This window comes from Toxotes jaculatrix, chromosome 9 (genome assembly GCF_017976425.1).
Source record: "Toxotes jaculatrix isolate fToxJac2 chromosome 9, fToxJac2.pri, whole genome shotgun sequence".
Classification (NCBI taxonomy): domain Eukaryota; kingdom Metazoa; phylum Chordata; class Actinopteri; family Toxotidae; genus Toxotes; species Toxotes jaculatrix.
Window position 1 is genome coordinate 15,428,110 of NC_054402.1, and position 20,767 is coordinate 15,448,876.

Below are 20,767 nucleotides of genomic sequence, written 5' to 3' on the forward strand. Positions count from 1 at the left end.
AATAACATAAACAGTGTAAGGATGGGAAATAGTAAATAATTTCTAAACCACATGCAAATAATCAAGATATAATAAATAGAAAATCTTTTATTTCAATTTTTGCCTTGTTCTTAAAAAAGAGGACAGTCCTTAAAAACAGACATACTAACACATTTAAATTTAAGATGCTACATAAATGGTAGCTAAATACAGTTTGAGAGGATATGTTTTTTTTTCAGTCACAAAATCAGAAATATCAAGAGGCTGATTCTATTCATTAGAACTAGAATCCTCTTTTTTTTTTTTTTTAATCAATAACTAACTTTGGAGATATGTAAAAACTATTTTGTAGAGAAATTGCCAAAGCCCTGCAGAAGTTTTTCACATAAGATAAAATATATTTTTTTAATATAAATAAATTGAAAAAAAACTAAAAAAAAACTAACTAAAAGTACTGGCTTGAGGTGTAACGGCAAATCTTCAAAACAACAGGATGAAATCAAAGACTGTTTCAAGTGTCCATTGTGTGTCCATTTTGGCTCCACTCCTTTTCTCTGTTGAAAGCAAATCATCTGTCCCATCCTGATGAATGACAGTCTTATAAACCAATCAGATACTGAGCTCTGTCTCCCAGCTCAGACACTACAAATCCTGCTTTCATGAGTGGGATATTAAGACCCCGTGCTAGTCCCACTCCAAGAGCTAAAATCCCATCATCCTCTTCCATTCCATCAATATACGTAGAGGTTGAACTAGTTTTAGTCAAGATAAAACAACAGTGTAGTCATTTGTCAGCACTCATGAGCTTACACCTCCCATGTTGTTGTGATTGCATGCCAAAGGCAATGTGGGTTCACTTCTCTGGTTATTTAAGTCATCTTAAACATTTGAATAAAAAACAATTTGTCTGGTCCCTGCATGATGTTTCGGCCTAGTCCACTGAAAGTTGAACTCCCTCTGGTATAATATCATTATCTTGTTGTCTTTGTGGTTGCAACATTGCTGGATTTCTCACATTAGATTCAAACATGAGAAAAAAACACTTACTCCACAGTGGGGTGGATTATTAAGGAAAAAGATTAAATCCAACAGAAACTTCAAAAAAACAGATCAGGAGAGGAGGATCCAAGCTGGTCCCATCAGATGCTGAAGCTGAAGTTCTTGGAGCTCTCAGTCAGGGGTCCAGTTGTTTTGTAAAGAGCAAGAGGCCTCATGCTACATGTCAAGGTCTTGAGATCTTGGGCCTTCTGTGACTATGGGCAGGGGTGCATAGAAAATATAAATATAGTCTGTGAATGTTTGTGTTTTTTGGCCAGTTTCACAGATGCCAAAGGACATCTGACAGCTTGCCTACAGATTCTTATTTCAAGTAACCAAGATTGGCCAAAGGTATCCAGAGATTTACTTCAAAAAAAGAAAAGAATTTTCCCAAAAAATGTATGAAAATCCATCCATCCCAAAGTTGCTGTTTTTGTTTTTCTCACTAAGGAAGTGTAGAACCGGTTTGATCAGCTGAAAGACTCCTTGTTAAATTCAAAGGTTGTTCCAGAGGACTGGGCTGAGTTACACAGTCTGTGCAGGGTCTTGGAGATGCCCTTAGGTCCACAACAGAAAACCCCAACTCGCTTACTGAAACCACAGAGGAAGATCGTATCCATAATTTATAGCTTTACTAAGACTGAAAAAATTAGGTTACGTTCTCACTCTACTCACTGCTTATTGGTCTTCCCGATCTCATCCAACAGTAACTTCCACCTGGGTCGACCAACCAGCAGCCTCGAAGTGAGTGGGCGGTACTTCTCCTCAGACATGCTCTGAAAAAAAGAGGGTAAATGACACAAACATCCTTATTTTTATTTTAAAAAATCAGGTCACAATTAACATCCATCCATCTGAATGGGACAAAAAAATATTAGGTTACCACATTTATGCAATCACATCTGAAAATCAGCAGAGTGAAGGTCAGTGTTGACTTACATTTAAAAGATATATTTAATGTCTCTTTTAAGACATGTGACTGCCACAAACTGAACTCTGTAGTTTTACAAGCCCCTGAATGTTATCTGTAGTGTAAACGGCTGAGGGCAGTTATCAGCAAAGCAAAGCAAATTCAGGGACTGACAGGGTGGGGCTAAGTAAAAATATTGAGCTCCATGTGATGTTTGTGTATCAGCTAAGTAAGCTACTGATAGATGGACTTTATCACAGTTTAAAATCAAACTATTTCAGATCAGAAGAATTTCAGTTTGCTTTAAAGATCTGTCAGCCACCATGTAAATTACATTTAACTGGGCTCCTGCATAATAATCCCACAGAACCCTCCGATATAATTTTAAAAATAAAAACTTCTCCTATATCTTCAGTTGATTTATGGTATTTTGTTTCTATAGTGGAGTATGTGACCAACTTTATTTCTTAACAATTAATAAATTAGCATTAAATGTGCTTCAAATTATTCACCCATGACATAAAGAAGAGATTTTTACAGAAGCAAATAAAGGCAATACTTCAACTTTTCAGCCTGCTGTTTCATGAAAACACTCCACAGAGTGCTCAGCACAGTTCACTGCTAGTTCTGTTTTCTGTGACAGGCATCTGATTCATGACAGGCATGTGGTTTTACAAGTCCTCGTAAACCAGCAGTGTGCTTCAAAAAATTTAACTCTCCCCGTCGGGGAATCGAACCCCGGTCTCCCGCGTGACAGGCGGGGATACTCACCACTATACTAACGAGGAGTTGTTACAAAACAACCACATGATCATAGAAATAGTGCTGCATGCAACTTTGCCCATGACAAGAGCAAATTGACAAAGCAGCAATAGATTACTGCATTTAAATAAAGAAATAAAAACCTGAGTTGCTTTTCCATTTGATACACATTCAGTTCTGGCAGTTTAAACAGATGATCAAGAGTTTGGCCTAATCTTAAACATATGAAGGTCCTGTATAAACACTGAAGGAATATATTAGCAGCTATTTACAGTATAATCAAAATTACAACCAAATAGCTGGAAAAATCACTAACATTGTTTATATATTATAGCTATTGTTTAACTGCTTTTCCCGCCTTGGTTTGCAGAAACTGAAGGAAGTAAGCATTTCTGACAACAGGAGGTAAAAGTCTTCATTTTTGATTTCCACACTGTCTTGAATGTTCGTCGTGTATGTGCGTGTATGTGTATGTGCATAAAATGTCTGTACAACAGTAGAAATAAAAACTAATGTTAAGGGTTACATTCATGGTCTCTGCTAGCTACCACAGCAAGGAAAGGTGATGATAGTTTGAGCTCAAAACAAGTGGATTATTACAGACTGAAACATACGGACACAATAAACACAGTGTAATTCAAAAAGACAGCAGGAAGCATTCGGTCTATGGAAGCAACAGCCCTACACTCCTTGAGTTAACTCCAGGTTAGACTTAAGAGTTCAGTGAGCTGTAGGTGCCCTCTAGTGGGCAAGGCTCTTAAATACTTGAAAACAATGGCACAATAATGAAGAGATGAGTGAGAGAACAGGCAATGAAACACAATGAAAAGATGAATATAAAATTATAGACTGTGTGTGTGTGTGTGTGTGTGTGTGTGTGTGTGTGTGTGAGAGAGAGAGAGAGAGAGACACCTACCTGCAGACTGTCTGTCCGACTGACGTACAGCTTCAGATTAAAGTAGTCTGGTCTGTTTTCCTTCCAAAGCTAAATGACAAACACAGACATGGAAAGTTCAGTGATGAGTGGCGCTGAGACATGTTTGGACTGATATGGGAAAAAGACATTTATTCCATTTGTTTCTTTCAACTATAAGAGGCAGAACCAGCCACAAGATGGCGTTAAATACAAAAACCCAGATAGTGAAAATAGGCTTTAGTCCTTGACTTTTAATCTTAACATTGTAAAAACCTAAAGTGGTTAAATTTATATTGATTACTGCCAACAAAAATATTCTTTGCAAAAATACACAAAAACAAATCAATGACAGTAAACTCAGAGCTGGAGTTGAATGAGTGTTTTCATTTGATCGATCCATATTTCTACACATATTTTGTTTAACTGTAGCAAGACTTTAAAAGGACAAGTGCCACAGTAACTACTCCCCTGCTCATCAGCAGTCTTTTACGTTTGCAACCTCTGACCTTTCTTTGACCTGCCTGAGAGAAAACAACAACAGCAATGTAGAGTTGCTAGCCTCAACAGTCTGTGGCAAGTGGATTATCTTTGCTAGTAAACTGGCTAACTTACATTTTCTGAATGAACAGTAACAGAAAGGGCAGGTACAGAAAGTTTGAGGTGCAGTGGTTCAATTCAAAAATACCAAACAACTACTTAAGTAATTTCAGAAGGTGAATCTTCTGCCCCCGTACTGACTTTCGAGTAATCTAAAATAAAAAATTAAATAATCAAAAATTTCCAAACTCTAATCATGAACTGCAGTTTAATTTTCATGTTTTAATTAATATAACATATTAGCTACAGGATGCAGACTTTGTCCTGACCTTGTGATGAAGGGCGCACAGCAGTTCAGCAAACCAGTAGAAGGACTGTAGCTCCCTGCAGACCCAAACAAAATACAACCTCTGCAACCTGAAACCCCTCCAACCATCACTGGGGATACAGCAGGGAGAAACAGAGGGAGAGAAAAGGAGGACACATCAAATACTTGCTCAGAGCGCTCATCATTTTTCAATATATGACGTGTTTTTCATAACTTACAGCAGAGCATGCAGCATGCACGCAAAGGGTGTGACTCCTATTCCACCAGCAACACACAGACTGACGTCGTAGTTAAACACTTCTTCTGATGGACTCCCAAATGGACCATCCACGTAAAGCCTGAACATATAATTGTGGAGAAAAACACACCGAAGCAAATAAGTCTGGACAAATGTGCACAGATATATATATTTATAAGCTCCCCACAGAAAACATATGAGCAGATAAACATCCTGCATCTGAGATCTCACAGTCTATGTGCAGCTTGTGTGTGTGAACTGACAGACAGACCGCCCCCCTCCAACCCAACACACATACAGACCGCCATCATCTCTACAACAGCTGCTCAAACACTTGTGTCACAGAATACACGCACACATACACACCTTTCTGATACTAATATACACTAAACAAACAGATGCGAAATCATTAAGCATAGTCGAACCCAAACATTTCTCTGCATTATAAGCACACACTCAAATATGCTTGCACAATATTATTTAATATTATTTAACTCCAAACTGAGCCCAGAACATGGTCGGTAATGCTGCAGCAACTTTAACAGGCCCCAACACCCACCACATGGCCAAGTAAGGCTTGGCTCAGCCTCACTGTCACATAATCACAAACTCTGAGCTCTGTAACACTTCTGAGAAAGTTTTATTCTTGGCTAAAAACGTTGTGAAAAAAACATAAAATATCAGTTCATTGGTGACATTTCAGAAAAACAAAAATGCAGTGTCTTAAATATTAAGTACTTCTTACTGCTTTTAATGATCACCCTGTAACATTTAAGCCCTTCAATAAAACAAGCATTTAATAAATGGTTTATGACACATTATAATGTGGGTGTGTGCAGCTATAAGGACATTTTAGGTGTTTATTAATGTACAGTGTTTGCCTACGATTATAACCTCTATAATAAGGACATCTTTAATGTTTTTACAAATGTGTTTTACAATATTGTAAAACACTGTCTGTTTATGCAGCAGCCTTCACGTATGGGTGTCCACAGGAGGAGTTATGGTTATTGACAAATACATTAATAAACACTTATATCTTACAACTACATTATAGTGTGTTATAAACTATTTATTAAACCTTAATAAAGTATACAACTTTTAAATGCTAACTAGGGGAACCTAAAGTGTTATTTTGAAGAAACTGAAATTAATATTTGCGGTGCTTTATCAGAATGTAACTAACAAAATATACATGTGCACTAGATACCAGCGAAAGGAAACCAACCCCAACCCTTCTGACTGTAAGTGGGCACTGCTGTACATCTAAGCCCTCATAACAGAGGAAGAGGGGATTGGGAATTGTGATGGTTTGTTTAGCTCTGGTTTACTGTTCCAAAACAAACTCTCATTCTCTCTGACACGACATCTCTATCTCTCTCACTCTCTCTCAAACACAGAGCAGGAAGAGCACAGGGTCAGAGGTCAGGGGGTCGAAACCTCTGACCCCTCAGTGATTCAGAGCTTTCATGAGAAATCATGTCAGCCACATCACTCACACAGTCACAGACACAGACACAGACAGAAATGTACTTGGGGTATCTCCTCTGTTGCACCATGGGAAGGATCTCCAAGTCTATCCTTGGTTGAGGAAGTAACAGCTGTGTGAACCGCTCTGAGGAGAGGACAGGACAGGAGAGGCTTTTTAATTACACTGGTCTAAACCCAAGAGAGTGTCACAAATAGTGCAAGTATTATGTCTTCACAAATACCACTGCCATACATAGTTATGGGTCTTTTCTATACTGTTTTCTATATTCAGTGTTTTCCATGTCTTCCTTACAACATGTCGTCAGAGCAGATTAAGGGGCCAACACAAACAAATCTACTTCCCTTCCTGTGTTCTGAAAGCCTGTGTGTGTGTGTGTGTGTGTGAATATATACAGTAGCCAGTAGAAATGAGTGGACATGTTCTTGCATTTGTCTCAACTCCTCCCAAGGGCCACAGCTTCCTGTAGAAGTGAGTCCCTTTTTTCACTGTAAGTGCATGTAAAGTGTTTGTGTCTTTATTACAAATGTATTGATTCCAGTTTTCCAGCTCTTTACTTTAAATGAAATCTTGCAACCTCTGTAAATGTCAATAAACTGTGCGTTGTGTGTGTGTACTCATCACAAATACAGTTTTCCAAGCAGACAATAAAACTGTGGGAACCATGCTAGCCTCAAGGTAAAGAAGTAGTCCCACACACACGCACACAAAAATGTGGTTTCTCGGAAAATCCTCCTCCCCAGAGAGGAGAGGTAACGAAGAGGAGGACAAAACAAAATGACTTCCATCCTGTCGACTCTGATAGGGAACAGTGAGAGTGTGTGTCTGTTTTTCTGTTCTTTTATCTGTGTCTTTCTGCATTTGTAAGCCTATGTAAGTTCCCCTGTCCGTGTCTATGCTGTGCGTGTGTGTGTCTGTGTGCACGCATTTGTGTGAACCCACCAGTCCAGTCTCCCACGACTCGGAGATGGATGCCAAAAGTTTCCTTGTTCTCTGTGGGACACTGCAAGGAGTTGGAGAGCAGACAGTGAGCCGCAGTGAAACACACACATGCACATTCAATTAATACACAGACATGCACACACACACACAATCCAGAGCACATATACAGTCCATAGCTGCAACTCTTTTCATTACATTTAACAATGCACACACACATACTCATGGACACACACACACACACAGAGCCTTCCTGTTGGCAGACGGCGTTACTAGCCTCAGGGGTCTGTCTGCTCTCTGTCAGTGTGATTCTCTGCCCTCCTCCTCAAAGCTCCATAACACATCAGGCGCAGGCATGCACGCAGTATATGTGTGTGTGTGTGTCTCTTTGTGAGCAAGTGTGTGTGGATGAGTGTGAGTCCATCCCTATATGTTGTCTAAGCAGAAAGTCGTTTCTTAATCTTCCGCTTTTGTCTCATATAATCTGGACTAACTCTGAAAACATCACTTAACAATGTGAAACTGAACACTAGTGGAAGACCCAGCTGTCAATCACGTGCCAGCTGACAGTGAAGGGGGCAGGATGTGGAGACAGACAAAGAACTGCATGTTCTTTGCTAGGGGGAAGAAAGTTTAAGAAACTGTAAAAACGTGTGTGTGTGTTTGCATTGTGTCATGACAGAGGAACATGTTGCAGCGAGTTGGAGAGTTACATAAAGTCTTACTGTTGTTAGTGTGAAGGGATGGTTCTCAAATGAAGAGACACCTGGACAGTTAAGAAGAATATACTGAGAAAACAAAAAGGACAGGAAGAGATGGAGAGACATCAGGAGGACAGCGAGAGAGGGGGGAGAGAAAAAGGGGGATGATATCGTAAAGCACATAATAAAATACAACTGAGATGTAACAAAATAATTAAATGTTTGGAGATAAATAATCACGTCATGTCCTCTCACCTGTCCAGGACGAGCTTTGAAGTTCTTCTTTAGCATGCGCAACTCAATAACATCACAGGGATGCCTGATGACTGTCACTATGGTAACGGGGTCACTGCTCCTGATGTAGCGGTAGAAACGCTCCGCACAGTAGAGGCAGAGAGGGCCGGACACCCAAAGCCATGTCTAAACACACATGGAAAACACAATGCAGCACAAATTACAACCAAAATTACATTTGCTATCACACTGGAGACGTTCTACATCATTTCAAGGAAGAAATACAGCATTCACATTTATACTAAATATAGTACTAAAGGTAATGGAGCTTCAATATCATGGTTGTTGATAGCGCCAGTGGCCAGAGATGCAAAAATAAACCCCAAGCTGTAACAAATCACAGTTTTCCTTTAAGGCAGGAAAACCTGTTTATTCACACTTGGCAGCGTTCAAGCATTTCAAGATGGTTACACCCGGCTGCTTGCCTCATAGTCTCAGCAGATATGCAAATTATACATTTCTATTGTGTTACATATTTGAAATCAGATACAAATAGACAGAGTACAGGTCCTTTTAAACAAGATTAAATCGCCAAATGGCCATTTTTGGGACAACTTAATGGTCATATCTGTAGTTCTTTTCATCCATTTGATGAAAACGCAGCATTAGCCCTGATACAGGAAGCTTTGGGAATCTTAGGCTGTCTCAGCTTCTGTCTATCGAGGCTTTCTAATTCTCCCACCTTGTTTCTGTTACAATAACACAAGTGGACTCTGAATCAAACCCAGGCAAAGAGAAACATTCACGAGAGTACATGCTAAATCTATCTACCTCTCTATCACAGTGTGTGGTGTTTCTGTTTCTTTCTGCTGGCAGTTACCTGTGGCAGACTAATTGCTCACAGCTCCAGTGAAGCCTTGGGAGCACAATCGGGTATAAGGGGGATTTTATGAAACCAGCTCGTTGCTTAACGACCATGTGCAAACACATAATCACACGAACAAACGCACACAAACAGTCCTTGATGTAGAAAGAGGATGTCTGCTCCTCCCTAACAGCACTACACCTCTAATAAACTCCCTCCAACATTTCTCAAGCGCACATGTACAACACTCACACACCCACTACAGCACACACAACACTTCTTTCAATCCAAACACACACACACAAATTAATTTAAATGCCAGGATACATGTAATAGGCGCCCACACACATACACAGACCTGGGGGTAGTGCGGCTGGAAGTGAGCCTCCTCTCTGCATCTCCTCTCTTCATCCTCTCCCTGGTCCAGCTCCTTGCCCTGCTGCTCTGTGCTATTCTCATTGGTTCTGAAGCAGCCAGGAGGGTGGGCCTCTATGTTGGTCTGATATTTCAGAGCTCCACTGGTAGAAAGAGTTAGTTTGGTTATTTTACAGTAACTTTTATGCCACTTTTTAAGTGTTGAAGTACAGTTTTTAAGAAAGACACATTTAAGTTCCTATGAAAATGTACATTGACCAGCAGAACATAACATTTGAAGCTTCTAATAGAAAAAATAAAGAAAAAACGTGTGACAAAGCAAATGCATGTCATTTGTAAGGTTAGTTACCTAATTAATGACACTGTGCAGTCAGCCAATCAAAATGGCCAAATGTACAGAATTGTGCAGATCGTGTGTATTGGAAAGTTGCCTGGAAAGAATGTGTGCTTCTCCTGTATGTATGTGAGATGATAGTTAATGCTGAACAAGTCAATCACATAATATTTTTTATGAAATCAGTAGAGCTGAGAAAAATACTTTGAAGAGACATCTTAGAGATGTCTCCGACTGTCAGCGGGAGTCAGCGGGAGTCTCCAGTATTTGCTGACATTCATAAGTGAAGCAAATTCTTATCTTGTCCTCTGAAGGTAGTGGTTAAGGTGAGGACAAACTGTACCAACCGAGCAGGAAAACTCAGCAGCTCCTGCAGAGATAAACCCACATACACACACACACAAGTAGATTTAGTGTTGCCATCAGTGGGCTAAGCCCCGTGACCTACCCGACCATGTGCACCATAAGGATGATGTAGAAGACAATGAAGAGGTTGTGTGTGTACCAGAAGATCTCATAGTTGGACACCCTGAAAAGAAAAGGCCAAATGAGAACATACATGATTATATTCAAAGAATCTCTTACTTCTAAGTCAAACCAATGATGTTTTAAAAAAGAAATACCAAAAAAACAAAAAAATAGATGTAAATGAGGAATAATAACATGACATAAGGAAACAGGAGAATGAGAGAATCAAAACCACAGCAACAAAAGATTAAAGCGAGGTCGGAGTTTGTTCAGGAGCAGACGCACAGACTCCCAGCTGAGTCTGAGCAAGCAGGACACCAGAGGTCAATATTAAAGGGGTCATTACACACAACGGCCCCCCCCATAAACACTGCAAACAATGAACATCATCAGACTCAGTATTCTTCCTCTTTGACTGCAACTTCTTTCATGTTTGTTTCCTTTAGCTATATCCTGTGTCTGCACAGGGACATCACAAGGACTGAGCAGCATAATTTATTTTAAACCTTGTGTTTACTTCCTGTTATGTGGTCACTTTCTCATAATCCAGTGACGTTTACCACAGAAAATGGATCAGGATTTGAAGCAGAAGTTCACTGAAACTGTAGTCAAATTTGGTCACATCTTGGTTTATGAGTGTAAAATTTCATAGACTGGTGTCAAACAAAACAAAGCAATCAATTTAACTGAAAATCTTTTTTTTGGGACACAGAAATAAAAAACAGAAGAAAGAAACTTGTCTCCTTCTGTTGTTAACAAAATTATGCATGAAGAGAAGCATTATGAACTTACGGAGATTTACCGTAAAGTTACAACAGTTGAGGAGTTTTATATTTTAAAACTCTGCATCATGTAAAGTGCATTTTAAAATTGTAGAATTCACAAAGTACGTTAATAGCCTTGTGCACATTAATGTGTGTTAATATCCCTGGATTGTTGACTCATTATGCAGGTATTCTTCTGGTGTACTGCAGCAACCATCCCACCACTCCAGCCTCTTACCCAAATTCTTATCTAAAGCCTTAAGTGGTCTGGAAAAGCCTCTTATCCTCTGTTCAATTACTGAGGAAAGCTAGGAGAGCACACGCACACAAACACAGTTCAAGTTGCACACACCTGCATGAGTTAACACACACACACATGCAGCGTGGCTGACCCACTATGACCTGAGTAATGACAGAGCTGAGAGTGGAACACTTAGTGAGGATTTGCTCTGTAACAGACCGCTGTTAGCATGTCCCCTTATGGCCTCCATCCTCCATTTCTCTTTTCATCTCACACACACATACACACAAAAGGAGGAAGTCATGAACTCGGAAGAAAGACAAAGGTGGAAAGACATGTAGAGGGACAGAGATACAGAGGCAGAGACACGTGTATTGAACAACAAAAGCCATAAGAGAACTGGATGCTTCATGGTTTAATAACGTCCTCTGCAGTTCAAGGTGTCAAATCAACAGTTTTACAGGCCTGTCTCTTATAATGGTCATCATCATGCAGCATTTGCCGAACTGTGTCCACCTTTCTTAACCCATATGTGACACAGCACATAACAAAGACAAACTTTGATGACTAGGATGGAGGGCGGTGGTTCGGCTGACCTACCGTACGCAGTAGGAGGAGGACGTGAACATCAGGAAGAGGACGAGAACCAACAGGATGCCCGTGACTCCTGGGACTGAAGACAATCAGCCAATTAGAGAGCAGAGATGAAGTCAGCGAGTGAGTTAACATCCCAAGACACATACATGCACTCATCTTCAGTGGGAGATTTATGCTCACTGGCCACGATTTCATTTTAGATAGCGGATTAAGTAAGCAATCTAAGCAGTTTTGTTTTTTGTTTTTTTACAAAGATTTAGTTAACCCATCAAAACATCAAAAGCAAGAAATGCAGAAATGAGAGAGAAGGAAAGAAGGACTGTACAGTATTGGTCAATACACAATGCTGTATAAGAAAGAGTTGTTTTTCTTACTTGTGGTCAAAATGATCAGCTTGGGGTCCTGGGAAGGAAAAGCAAAAAAAGAAAGAGCTATGTTATCTTCTGCATCTATTTTTGTGAGGACTAATTTGAGTTTTAAACATCACAGCAGCAGGAAACTATGTACTATGGAGAGAAAACAGTCTGCAGGTGGCTTCATTGCTAAGTTCCTTTCCTCTACTTGAAAGCGTGCCAATCAGATGTTGGGAGTCTTTGACTGGACTGAAAACCGGCAGTTTGAAAGCTATCAGTGACACATGGTTGGCTACCCTTGCCTAAGAGTGAGGATATTTTTGGAAGATGTGTACGTTTTCCTCACTTGTTCAAACTGCTGTTAAGGATTATGACTTGAGCTAAGGTTAAAGTTGAATTAAGTACGTTTGTGTCTCACCTCTCCTCTGTAGCGAGCCAAATTGAGAGAAGGAAAGTCGTCCGAGTAGCTTACACTGAAGTTCACCACGTTCACCAGGTGGGCAGACACATGCACAACTAGAGAAGGAGAGAGGAAGGGTGGGTTACAGAAAACTGATTTAAAACACACACTTTTTTTGTGCATAGACTTCGACACATATGCAGATCACCTCCTCGACTTCAAACGGACGCATCACAGACACAGACTTAATTATAAAGGTCAAAATGAACCGCGAGCGGACACTCGCACAAACATCTCTTTGTCTGCTCAGCAAAAAGTCAGCAAAACACCCTCCTGACTCATTGAGACACACACACAAACACACTCCCCTGACATCATAGGCTAACCACGCAGCCGTTCGACAGCTGATGGAATTAGAGGGCGTAATCATGAGACACAAGGGTCCTCTTTTTCTCACTCACATCCTTTCTCACTCCCACTGCTTCCCACCCCTCTCTCCCCCCTGCCACCCCCTCCCAACCCCCACCCCTCCTCCCTCTGTCTTCTCTCAGTCTAAGTCTCTCTCCCATCTCTGTTGTCTTCATTGTCATTTGTTGTCTCAGAACTTCGGCACTCAGCAAGAACATGAGACGTGCGCATATGGTGTGTGTGTGTGTGTGTGTGTGGTGTTGGTGAGTTGAGAAGTGAATGGAAATGATGAAAGAAGACGTTTTACAGATGATGTAACAGTGAAGAACGGATGCCAGTTCTTGCAGTTCTTTTATTTCTATCATTCTATGGCATTTGGTCCATCCCGACTGAAATATCTCAACAACTATTGGGTGCATTGACTCAAATTTATTTTACACAGTCATTGTCCACAGACAACGTACCAGCACCTTGACATTTCTGGTTTTAAGTGCAATGTCTCTGCAGGTATGGGCTACCATGAAATACAGAACACACATATCCCACGCACTTTGTGTGGATTGGCACATGACTTTCTTCTCACACCAAAATCAGGTCACAACTCTTTTGCTTACAGGCTACAGTGTGTGTTACATCCCAAATCCCATAAGCCACCATCAAAATGTTACTGGTCAACAGATCTTTACACCAGAGCAGGACCTCTGGAAAGGAAAAGTACACTGCATATTGTTTTCTGTAAGAGGCAAGTGCTGACTTCACTTGCAGTTCATATTTTTTTCATGAGACTCATGTAAAAACACAGATGAGACATGAGGCAGCCTTCTCAGAAAAACACAGATGAATCAAAGGAAAACCCTTAAGCCGGAGACCCAGCAGACACACAGCTGCAAGGAGCTCCCATGATGTCATGAGAGGAGACTCACAAGAGCAACAAGAACACAGACACACACACACACACACAAACACACACACACACACACACACACACACACACACACACACACACACACACGCACACACACACACACACACACACACACACACACACACAAACACACGCACACACACACACACATCTTGACAGCAAAAACACACATGACCAGCTGGCAGGACACCACAGCTGGTACTCCAGGAATGCTGAGCCAGCCTGGGTCCATTTATCCACACTTTATACACACACACACACACACAGTGACACATGAAGACGTGACGGGTTTTTACCAGAGAAGATGCAGATGGTGACTCCACAGGCCACATGAAAGGTCTTGCTCTTGTCCAGCAGTCTGCGTGTCTTTCTGCTCGATACCTGCGTGATCACAAGTATAAGGTAACACAGACTACAGAGTTATTTTCAAGCCACGGATTCATGGGAACCATAATATACATAACTAATTCTCAGCTTATCCTATTTCCTCCCTACATTTAGAATTCATCTTTACCTTTAAAGCACCACACTTTCAAATGTTTTCTGGCATTTTACATCAGAATCTCACTAATTAAGCTCATGTTCTAGTTCCTAACTAGAACACAGGTTTTTGAACAAATGCTATATCTTTCAAACTTTGATTTAACATTAGTGACAACTGCAGACATTTTTCAAACCCTCATTTCTCTGGGTGGTCACCAGTGGCACTGACACGACATGGAAACTGAAGTTAAGACTAGCAAATCCAGCCCACTGATCATTCATTCCTTCCTCCTAACCCTCTATATTCCTTCCCTCCCCCCATTCCCACCATCGCTTTACCCCTCAGTTTCTTTTCTCACCGTGTGTGTTCCTCGGACAAAGGTGAGCAGGGAGCGACACATGGGCAACAGCACCAAGCTGCAGTTCAGGTTCAGCACAGACGCAGACGCCCTGCTGATGCACAGACCGAGCTGTGAAAGACACACACACACACACACACACACACACACACACACACACACACACACACACACTCATTGTTAGACATGTTGCTGCAATGCAGCCTGATTGAGAAGATGTAAAGTGATAAGGGTCTGGTGGATTAAGACACACACTTTTCAGCTGTTCCTATTCAGATTTGGACTATTCAGTGTGTGCACTGAGGGCTTGAGGCATGACTTCCCTGACACACAGGGTTATTTAAAACCATCTTTGTTCTTCTCAGTATGAAGAGCTAAGGACCGTTCTCCTTCAGGCATCTCTCTGCTGAGGCTTTGCCTTTAAGTAAAACATGTTTAATTTTGTCAGGACATAGACAATAACTTTTTTGGTTTTCGCGCTCAAATTAATGAGGGGCTTTCAAAGTCTGATAATATGGGCCTAATATCAGTATGGGCCTCCCCTCTGACACAATTTAAAATGTTTTTTTTTTTTTTTCTCTCTCAGGTTGTTCTTCTTTGCAATGTAGCCATGGATATGCAAAAAAACCTACCACTGGATTACTTTGATATGAAATAAAATTCAAAAACATGCTGATTCTCAGACGACTTTTAAAGAACTTTTACTCTAAGCAGATTTATGGACATATATTTGCAATAGACATCAAAGTTAGTCATGTTGAAACCCACAAAAGTGTATTATGACTGTGTGTCCAGATTTGACTGAGTTATGACTCACCTCACAGATTATCTTTGCTTCACGTCTGTCCCCTCTACAACCCTGCCTCAGAGTCTGAACACAAATTCTTTGGATTCTACTCTTTGATGGTGACGTGCATAGAGTCAAAGACAGATTCAGTTTCTGACCTCTGACGGCACATCACTGTCTGGCCAACATTACCAAGATACTACCAGTACATCTCAGAACGTCCTGTCTGACTTGAGACAGCACCTAAGGCCAGGATGAACAGTTAGCAGTTTACCTAAAGAGACATGGGGGTAGGTGGTCAGCCGTGTAGTCTGGCTTTACAAATCTCAAGCTACAGCAGTTTTCACGCAGAAACACTAGATGTACTTCAGCGTCTGCTAAATGCAGCGCATTAAAAACTTTCTTGGCAGCCTCTGTGTGCTCTGCGGGTGCCGTCCGTTCTGATTATCCCTAAGCAACTGAAACAAATAGAGTGAGATGACGGTGTGTGTGAGTGTGTAGATCAGAGGAATAGGGGAGGAGAGACGAACAGCTCACGTGTAAAACTGTAGTTCAACCTTTTAAAGGATACTCCACCCAGAAATTGGTGGATTCAAACTGTGATAAGGTTTCACAGTGGCCAAAAGAGACACAACATAATCCAGGAAGTTAGCTGAAAAAACATGATTAATCATACGCGCTGCCACCACTGACCTCGCAACTGGTCTGATACCTTTACCCTTTAAAAACTTCACACACATTCATTCAACACAGCTTCCCAAAGAATAGCAGCTGACAACAAAACCACAAGTGAGAGATCTGATATCCTGCTTTCTGCACATCCCCAACACCCCGAACAACCAAGACACACACACACATTCATACGCTCAAACTCACACTGAACCATACAGGTGCACAAGATAAGATGCTTTTTGAAGTTAAAACTAAATCCCCTTCAGTAGCATTAAAGCTTTGAAATACATGTCCATCTTGCAGAGACACACGTGCTGATATACACACTTGTCTACATACACACACACATAAACTTAAGCCCTCTGGCAAGGCATTCGGTTAAAGCCAGAGGCGTGCCCACACTTGCCCCTCTCTCCCCTGTGCTTCCCCCTGTACAGGCAGCACATGAATAGCTCACACATGCTGCTTGCTGCCACATCGTATTTAGCCACTTATTTCATGCTGCACAAATCGCTTCCTCTGTTCGATTTTCATGCTGTGCTCTTAATGTTTTAAAGCTCAAACTCAAAATACTGTTATACACTCTGATGAAATAGGCAGTTTGGCTATGAATTTGATATTTTCTCCACCTTTTCTCCTTCACTTGCAGAGTGGCATTACATTTTATATCGCACATACATTTGTTTTTAAGAAGATCAACACAGTCAAAAACATATTGGTACTAATACTGAAGCAAATGGAACAAACTGCACATTTGAGCAATTAGCTTGTTCAGGTGAAGTGACCTAACAACAACCAATATGAAGCAAACACAGGTCTTTAACATGACAGAGTATCCAGATGGTGGACAGCAAAAGAAGCAAAGTTGATGTCTGTGGTCTTTGTATGATTTTCTCCAAAGACAAGGAATGTTTTCTCTGGAACAAACACAGACACACTAACATGAACTTGTGACAACAATTACACCAACGCTCACATGGGTTAGCAAGCATCAAATTCCTGATTCCTTATGTGTGTGTGTGTGTGTGTGTGTGTGTGTGCCTAGGCTCATGTCACTTCTGGCCAGCCCTAGAGTTGGTGCAGACACACACGTGGCTAAATGCTGTCACAGAGTTTATAGTCATAACTCAGACTCATTAAACCTGCATGTGACAGATGAACATCCATCACAAAAGATGTTTCAGAGATATTAATAGAAATCTTTAAAGAGACTGAATACAGCGGCAGGTTTTATCAACATTTTCAGACTGCTGACGAAAGCTTACAGCCTCGTTGTTGTCATCAGGGCAGCATCACATGACCCATGAAACCATGAAACATGATATAACAGGATGCAAACACTGGAAAACTAGTCTATGTCTCAGTACTATTGGTGATCTTCACTGCACTTGTAAATATCATTTTTAATTTCATGTTTTTTGTGTTTAATTTTTGTCAGCAGTTAGAATCTAGATTAATCTATGTGAACACAAAAACATGTACGCCTCGATATTCTGAGTCAGTGACAATCTTCAAGGCTTTTTACACTCACAAAAGTGATTTCAAAATAAAAACAAAATATACACTACACACAGTCTGCTTTGGTCAGCCTCTCAGCCCAGAGCTGACAGATTTTGACCAGTCAACCATAACAGTAAATGTCCTATTGTGTTAAAATATGTATTCATATATGTACAAAATACAAAAATCCCCCAGTGTTTCATTAAAGTGTAAATCCCCTGCAGCCCTCTGAAAGACTGCTGGCATCTTTTCATTGTACTTTCAGAAACTTTACTCCAAACAACTTCAGCCTCAGTAAGGAGCCCTTCATGCTGTCACCTTTTGCTTGAAGCAAATCATTGGACTGTATCAGCTTCTCAAGCTCTCTGTCAGGTCGCAGAGGCTTTACAGAGAGCTTGTATTTTATCTTTAACTGGGCTGCACAGTAAAGACATTGACTTAAAGATTAAAAAAAAAAAAAAGTTCAGTCTTGACTGGTGGTTCAGTGTAACAGAACAGTGAGTGAAATATACATAAGAGGAATATACAAATATACATACAATATACATATGAGGAAAATAATGTATGGTCTGCATGTTAATGTGTCAGGCCTTACCCCGAGCATCTTGTAGAGGTAGTGATACTGCTGTCCAGTGGCATAGAGCAGGAAGGTCTTTAGGAACAGCCAGGTGTTAGCTCCCAACCACAGCATCTACACACACACACACCATCCACAAACAGCACAGGATGTACACGTATTTTGTACTTACCATCACTATAATTTACATTTTATCTTAAAACAAAATGTTAAACCTTTGGATGTAATGGTTCTAATAGGCTGCATGGATACAGAATTAAGTACAACTGACTCACTAGTGAGTTTGACACAACAGTCAATTCATTTAGTGCCTGTTAGTGATTTGTCCTCTGAAGTCGTTCTGCAGAAAACGCGCCTTAACAGCTCATGAAACAGCAAAACCAGACAAATACTTTCACATACTACGATTTGAGTGGAGCTGAACAGCTTCAAAATCTTCTCTTATTGTGTTTTTTCCTCACCAGGACCAAATGTTTTCCCCCCTCGTTGGCGACCCAGCTCCGCAGCGACACAACCATGATGCCCTCGCAGGTTAGGCAGCTGCCCAGACTTCTCACCAAAGCCTCGGTGGAGGAAAAAGTCAGACCCGTCCTCTCTGCAGCTCTGTCTCTATCCGTATGCTTGTGTGCAGCGTTCACACACCGGCCGGTGTCTGCTCCGTCGTCCCTCCTGTCTGCTCTGAGCGCATTTTGACTTTTCACCCCCCCCCCCCCCGCCACCTCCACCCCTTCAACAAAAACCAAACAAATCTCGGGGCGGGGAGGAACTCAGAAGGACAGCATCTCTCCCTGTCTCCTCATCTCATGTCGCTGCACATCAAGCCGGAACGTCAAGTGAGCAGCTCCACCACAAACATCCTGACTAAAAACTACACTGGGACAAGTTAAGATAACCAACAGACAGGAGAACAATAAAAGTCCTCAGTACTCCTCTCTGCCAGCAGAGGGAACCACAGACTAACTCTTCTATAAACATAAAAACCTCAATCAACCCTTAGATAACAAACTCACTCACTTATGACTGTTAGAAAAAAGTTGAGGGGACCATAAAACAATGCCCGTTACAAATGGATTATAAATTGGTGGTTGAGAAATAAATGTACCTCAGTTCAACGCAGTTATTTAAGACAACTTAAAAAAAAAAAACTATAGGTTTTATGATTAAAACTCATTGTTAATGACTTATTAACATTTCTAACAGCGCATTTGATTTTTGAAATAAATCATAACTGTCTAACATAACATGTCTAACTGTAGACTGGATGCCTTATTCGGCAGAGAGAGACCAATGATAATGAATTGATTACTAAAAATCTGTCATCTGATACCTGGTCACATCATTTTTTTTTTTAGATGACCAGGTAGAGCTTAAACATTTGTACATCAATTATTTGATCTCTTGGAGAAAGAAGCTACATGACTCTAGGTAATTGATGCGCCAGGTGCATGAAGAGCTACATGCCATCTTCTGGCCTGTCTGCGCCATCTTGTGTCTTTAATGAGAAATGCAACTGAAGCTGTTCTTGACATAAAGGACACTGTAAACAAATGTACACGAGGGATGAAAAACAAAAATAATAAAACACAAAAAGTAAAACAAAACTTTGTCTTCATGAAACCTCATTCTAAATAGGTCAAGACATCTGGTACACTGTGTGACCACTATGTAACTCTATGCAGACACCCATACGAACACCATATTGAACATACTCCTATGTGCTTTTCACTTAGACTTTTTTTTCTTGGTTTGGGCTTGGCCACTTAGTTCCAACAAATAAAAATCTTAATGCAACAGCGTTATATTTTACACAGTAATATAGTGAGTTTCAAGTTTCAAGCGTGTCCGCAGAAAGATCAACAGACAAAATACAGTAATACCACTTCTGGGTCAGTTTAGTAGCTGGTTTTCAGTTTATCATATCATATTTACCAGCAAATGAATGAAGCCTCTAAATGGACCTTTAGGGTGAGATTATAGTGTGCTTCTAACTTTATGGCAACAGTTTGGGAAGGCCATTTCCTGTTTCCATACAATGACATTGACCCCATACACAAAAACAAACAAACATAAAGACATGTTTTTTACTGAGTTTGGTTTGCACGGAGCCCTTTCCTCAAACTCATCTAGCACTTTTGGGATGAAGTGGAATGATGACTCTGGGCCAGGATTCTTCATCCATCACAACATCTGTGGCGAATACTCTTGAGGCTGAACGGAAGCAAATCACTGGAGACAGGTTCCTAAATGTTGTGGAAAATCTTCCCTGAAGAGCGGAGGCCGTTGTAGCAGCATATTAATGTCTATGTTTTTCTTTAATGGAATGTTCAATCACATATAGGTGAAATCTTTTGGCAATGTAGTGTACAAAATTTGGAGAAAAAAATATTAAGGCATTATCAAAGTTCTTGGTCTTCATCTGGATTCTCTTATGCTTATTAGGGTTTTCTCTGAGCATGAACATTAATTTGTGGGGGTAGAAAGGGGGGTTCTTCATCTGCAATCCACCAGAGATCAGATGACCAGATAGCAGCTGCAGGTCATGTTTCTGGTTCTTGTTTCTGACTGAGGATCGTCTCAGAGCTCATCAA

The 20,767-nt window shown here is 40.7% G+C and overlaps 1 protein-coding gene and 1 non-coding gene across 2 annotated transcripts; both read right to left on the reverse strand.

The window, feature by feature from the left end:
- Positions 1–353: 353 nt before the first annotated feature.
- Positions 354–18,697, reverse strand: LOC121187357 (NADPH oxidase 4). The gene is made up of 18 exons (XM_041046566.1): positions 18,641–18,697; positions 18,198–18,293; positions 14,644–14,754; positions 14,098–14,182; positions 12,487–12,584; positions 12,090–12,117; positions 11,719–11,791; positions 10,094–10,174; positions 9,295–9,454; positions 8,093–8,257; positions 7,862–7,924; positions 7,140–7,200; positions 6,242–6,323; positions 4,689–4,808; positions 4,472–4,580; positions 3,606–3,674; positions 1,693–1,793; positions 354–1,608 (listed from the first exon to the last, which is right to left on the reverse strand). Exons 1-18 carry the CDS (start codon positions 18,695–18,697, stop codon positions 1,488–1,490), a joined length of 1,680 nt encoding a protein of 559 aa, XP_040902500.1. The 3' UTR covers positions 354–1,487.
- On the reverse strand, positions 2,644–2,715 carry trnad-guc. Its single transcript has one exon. It is a non-coding gene; the product is annotated as a tRNA-Asp (tRNA).
- Positions 18,698–20,767: the final 2,070 nt, after the last annotated feature.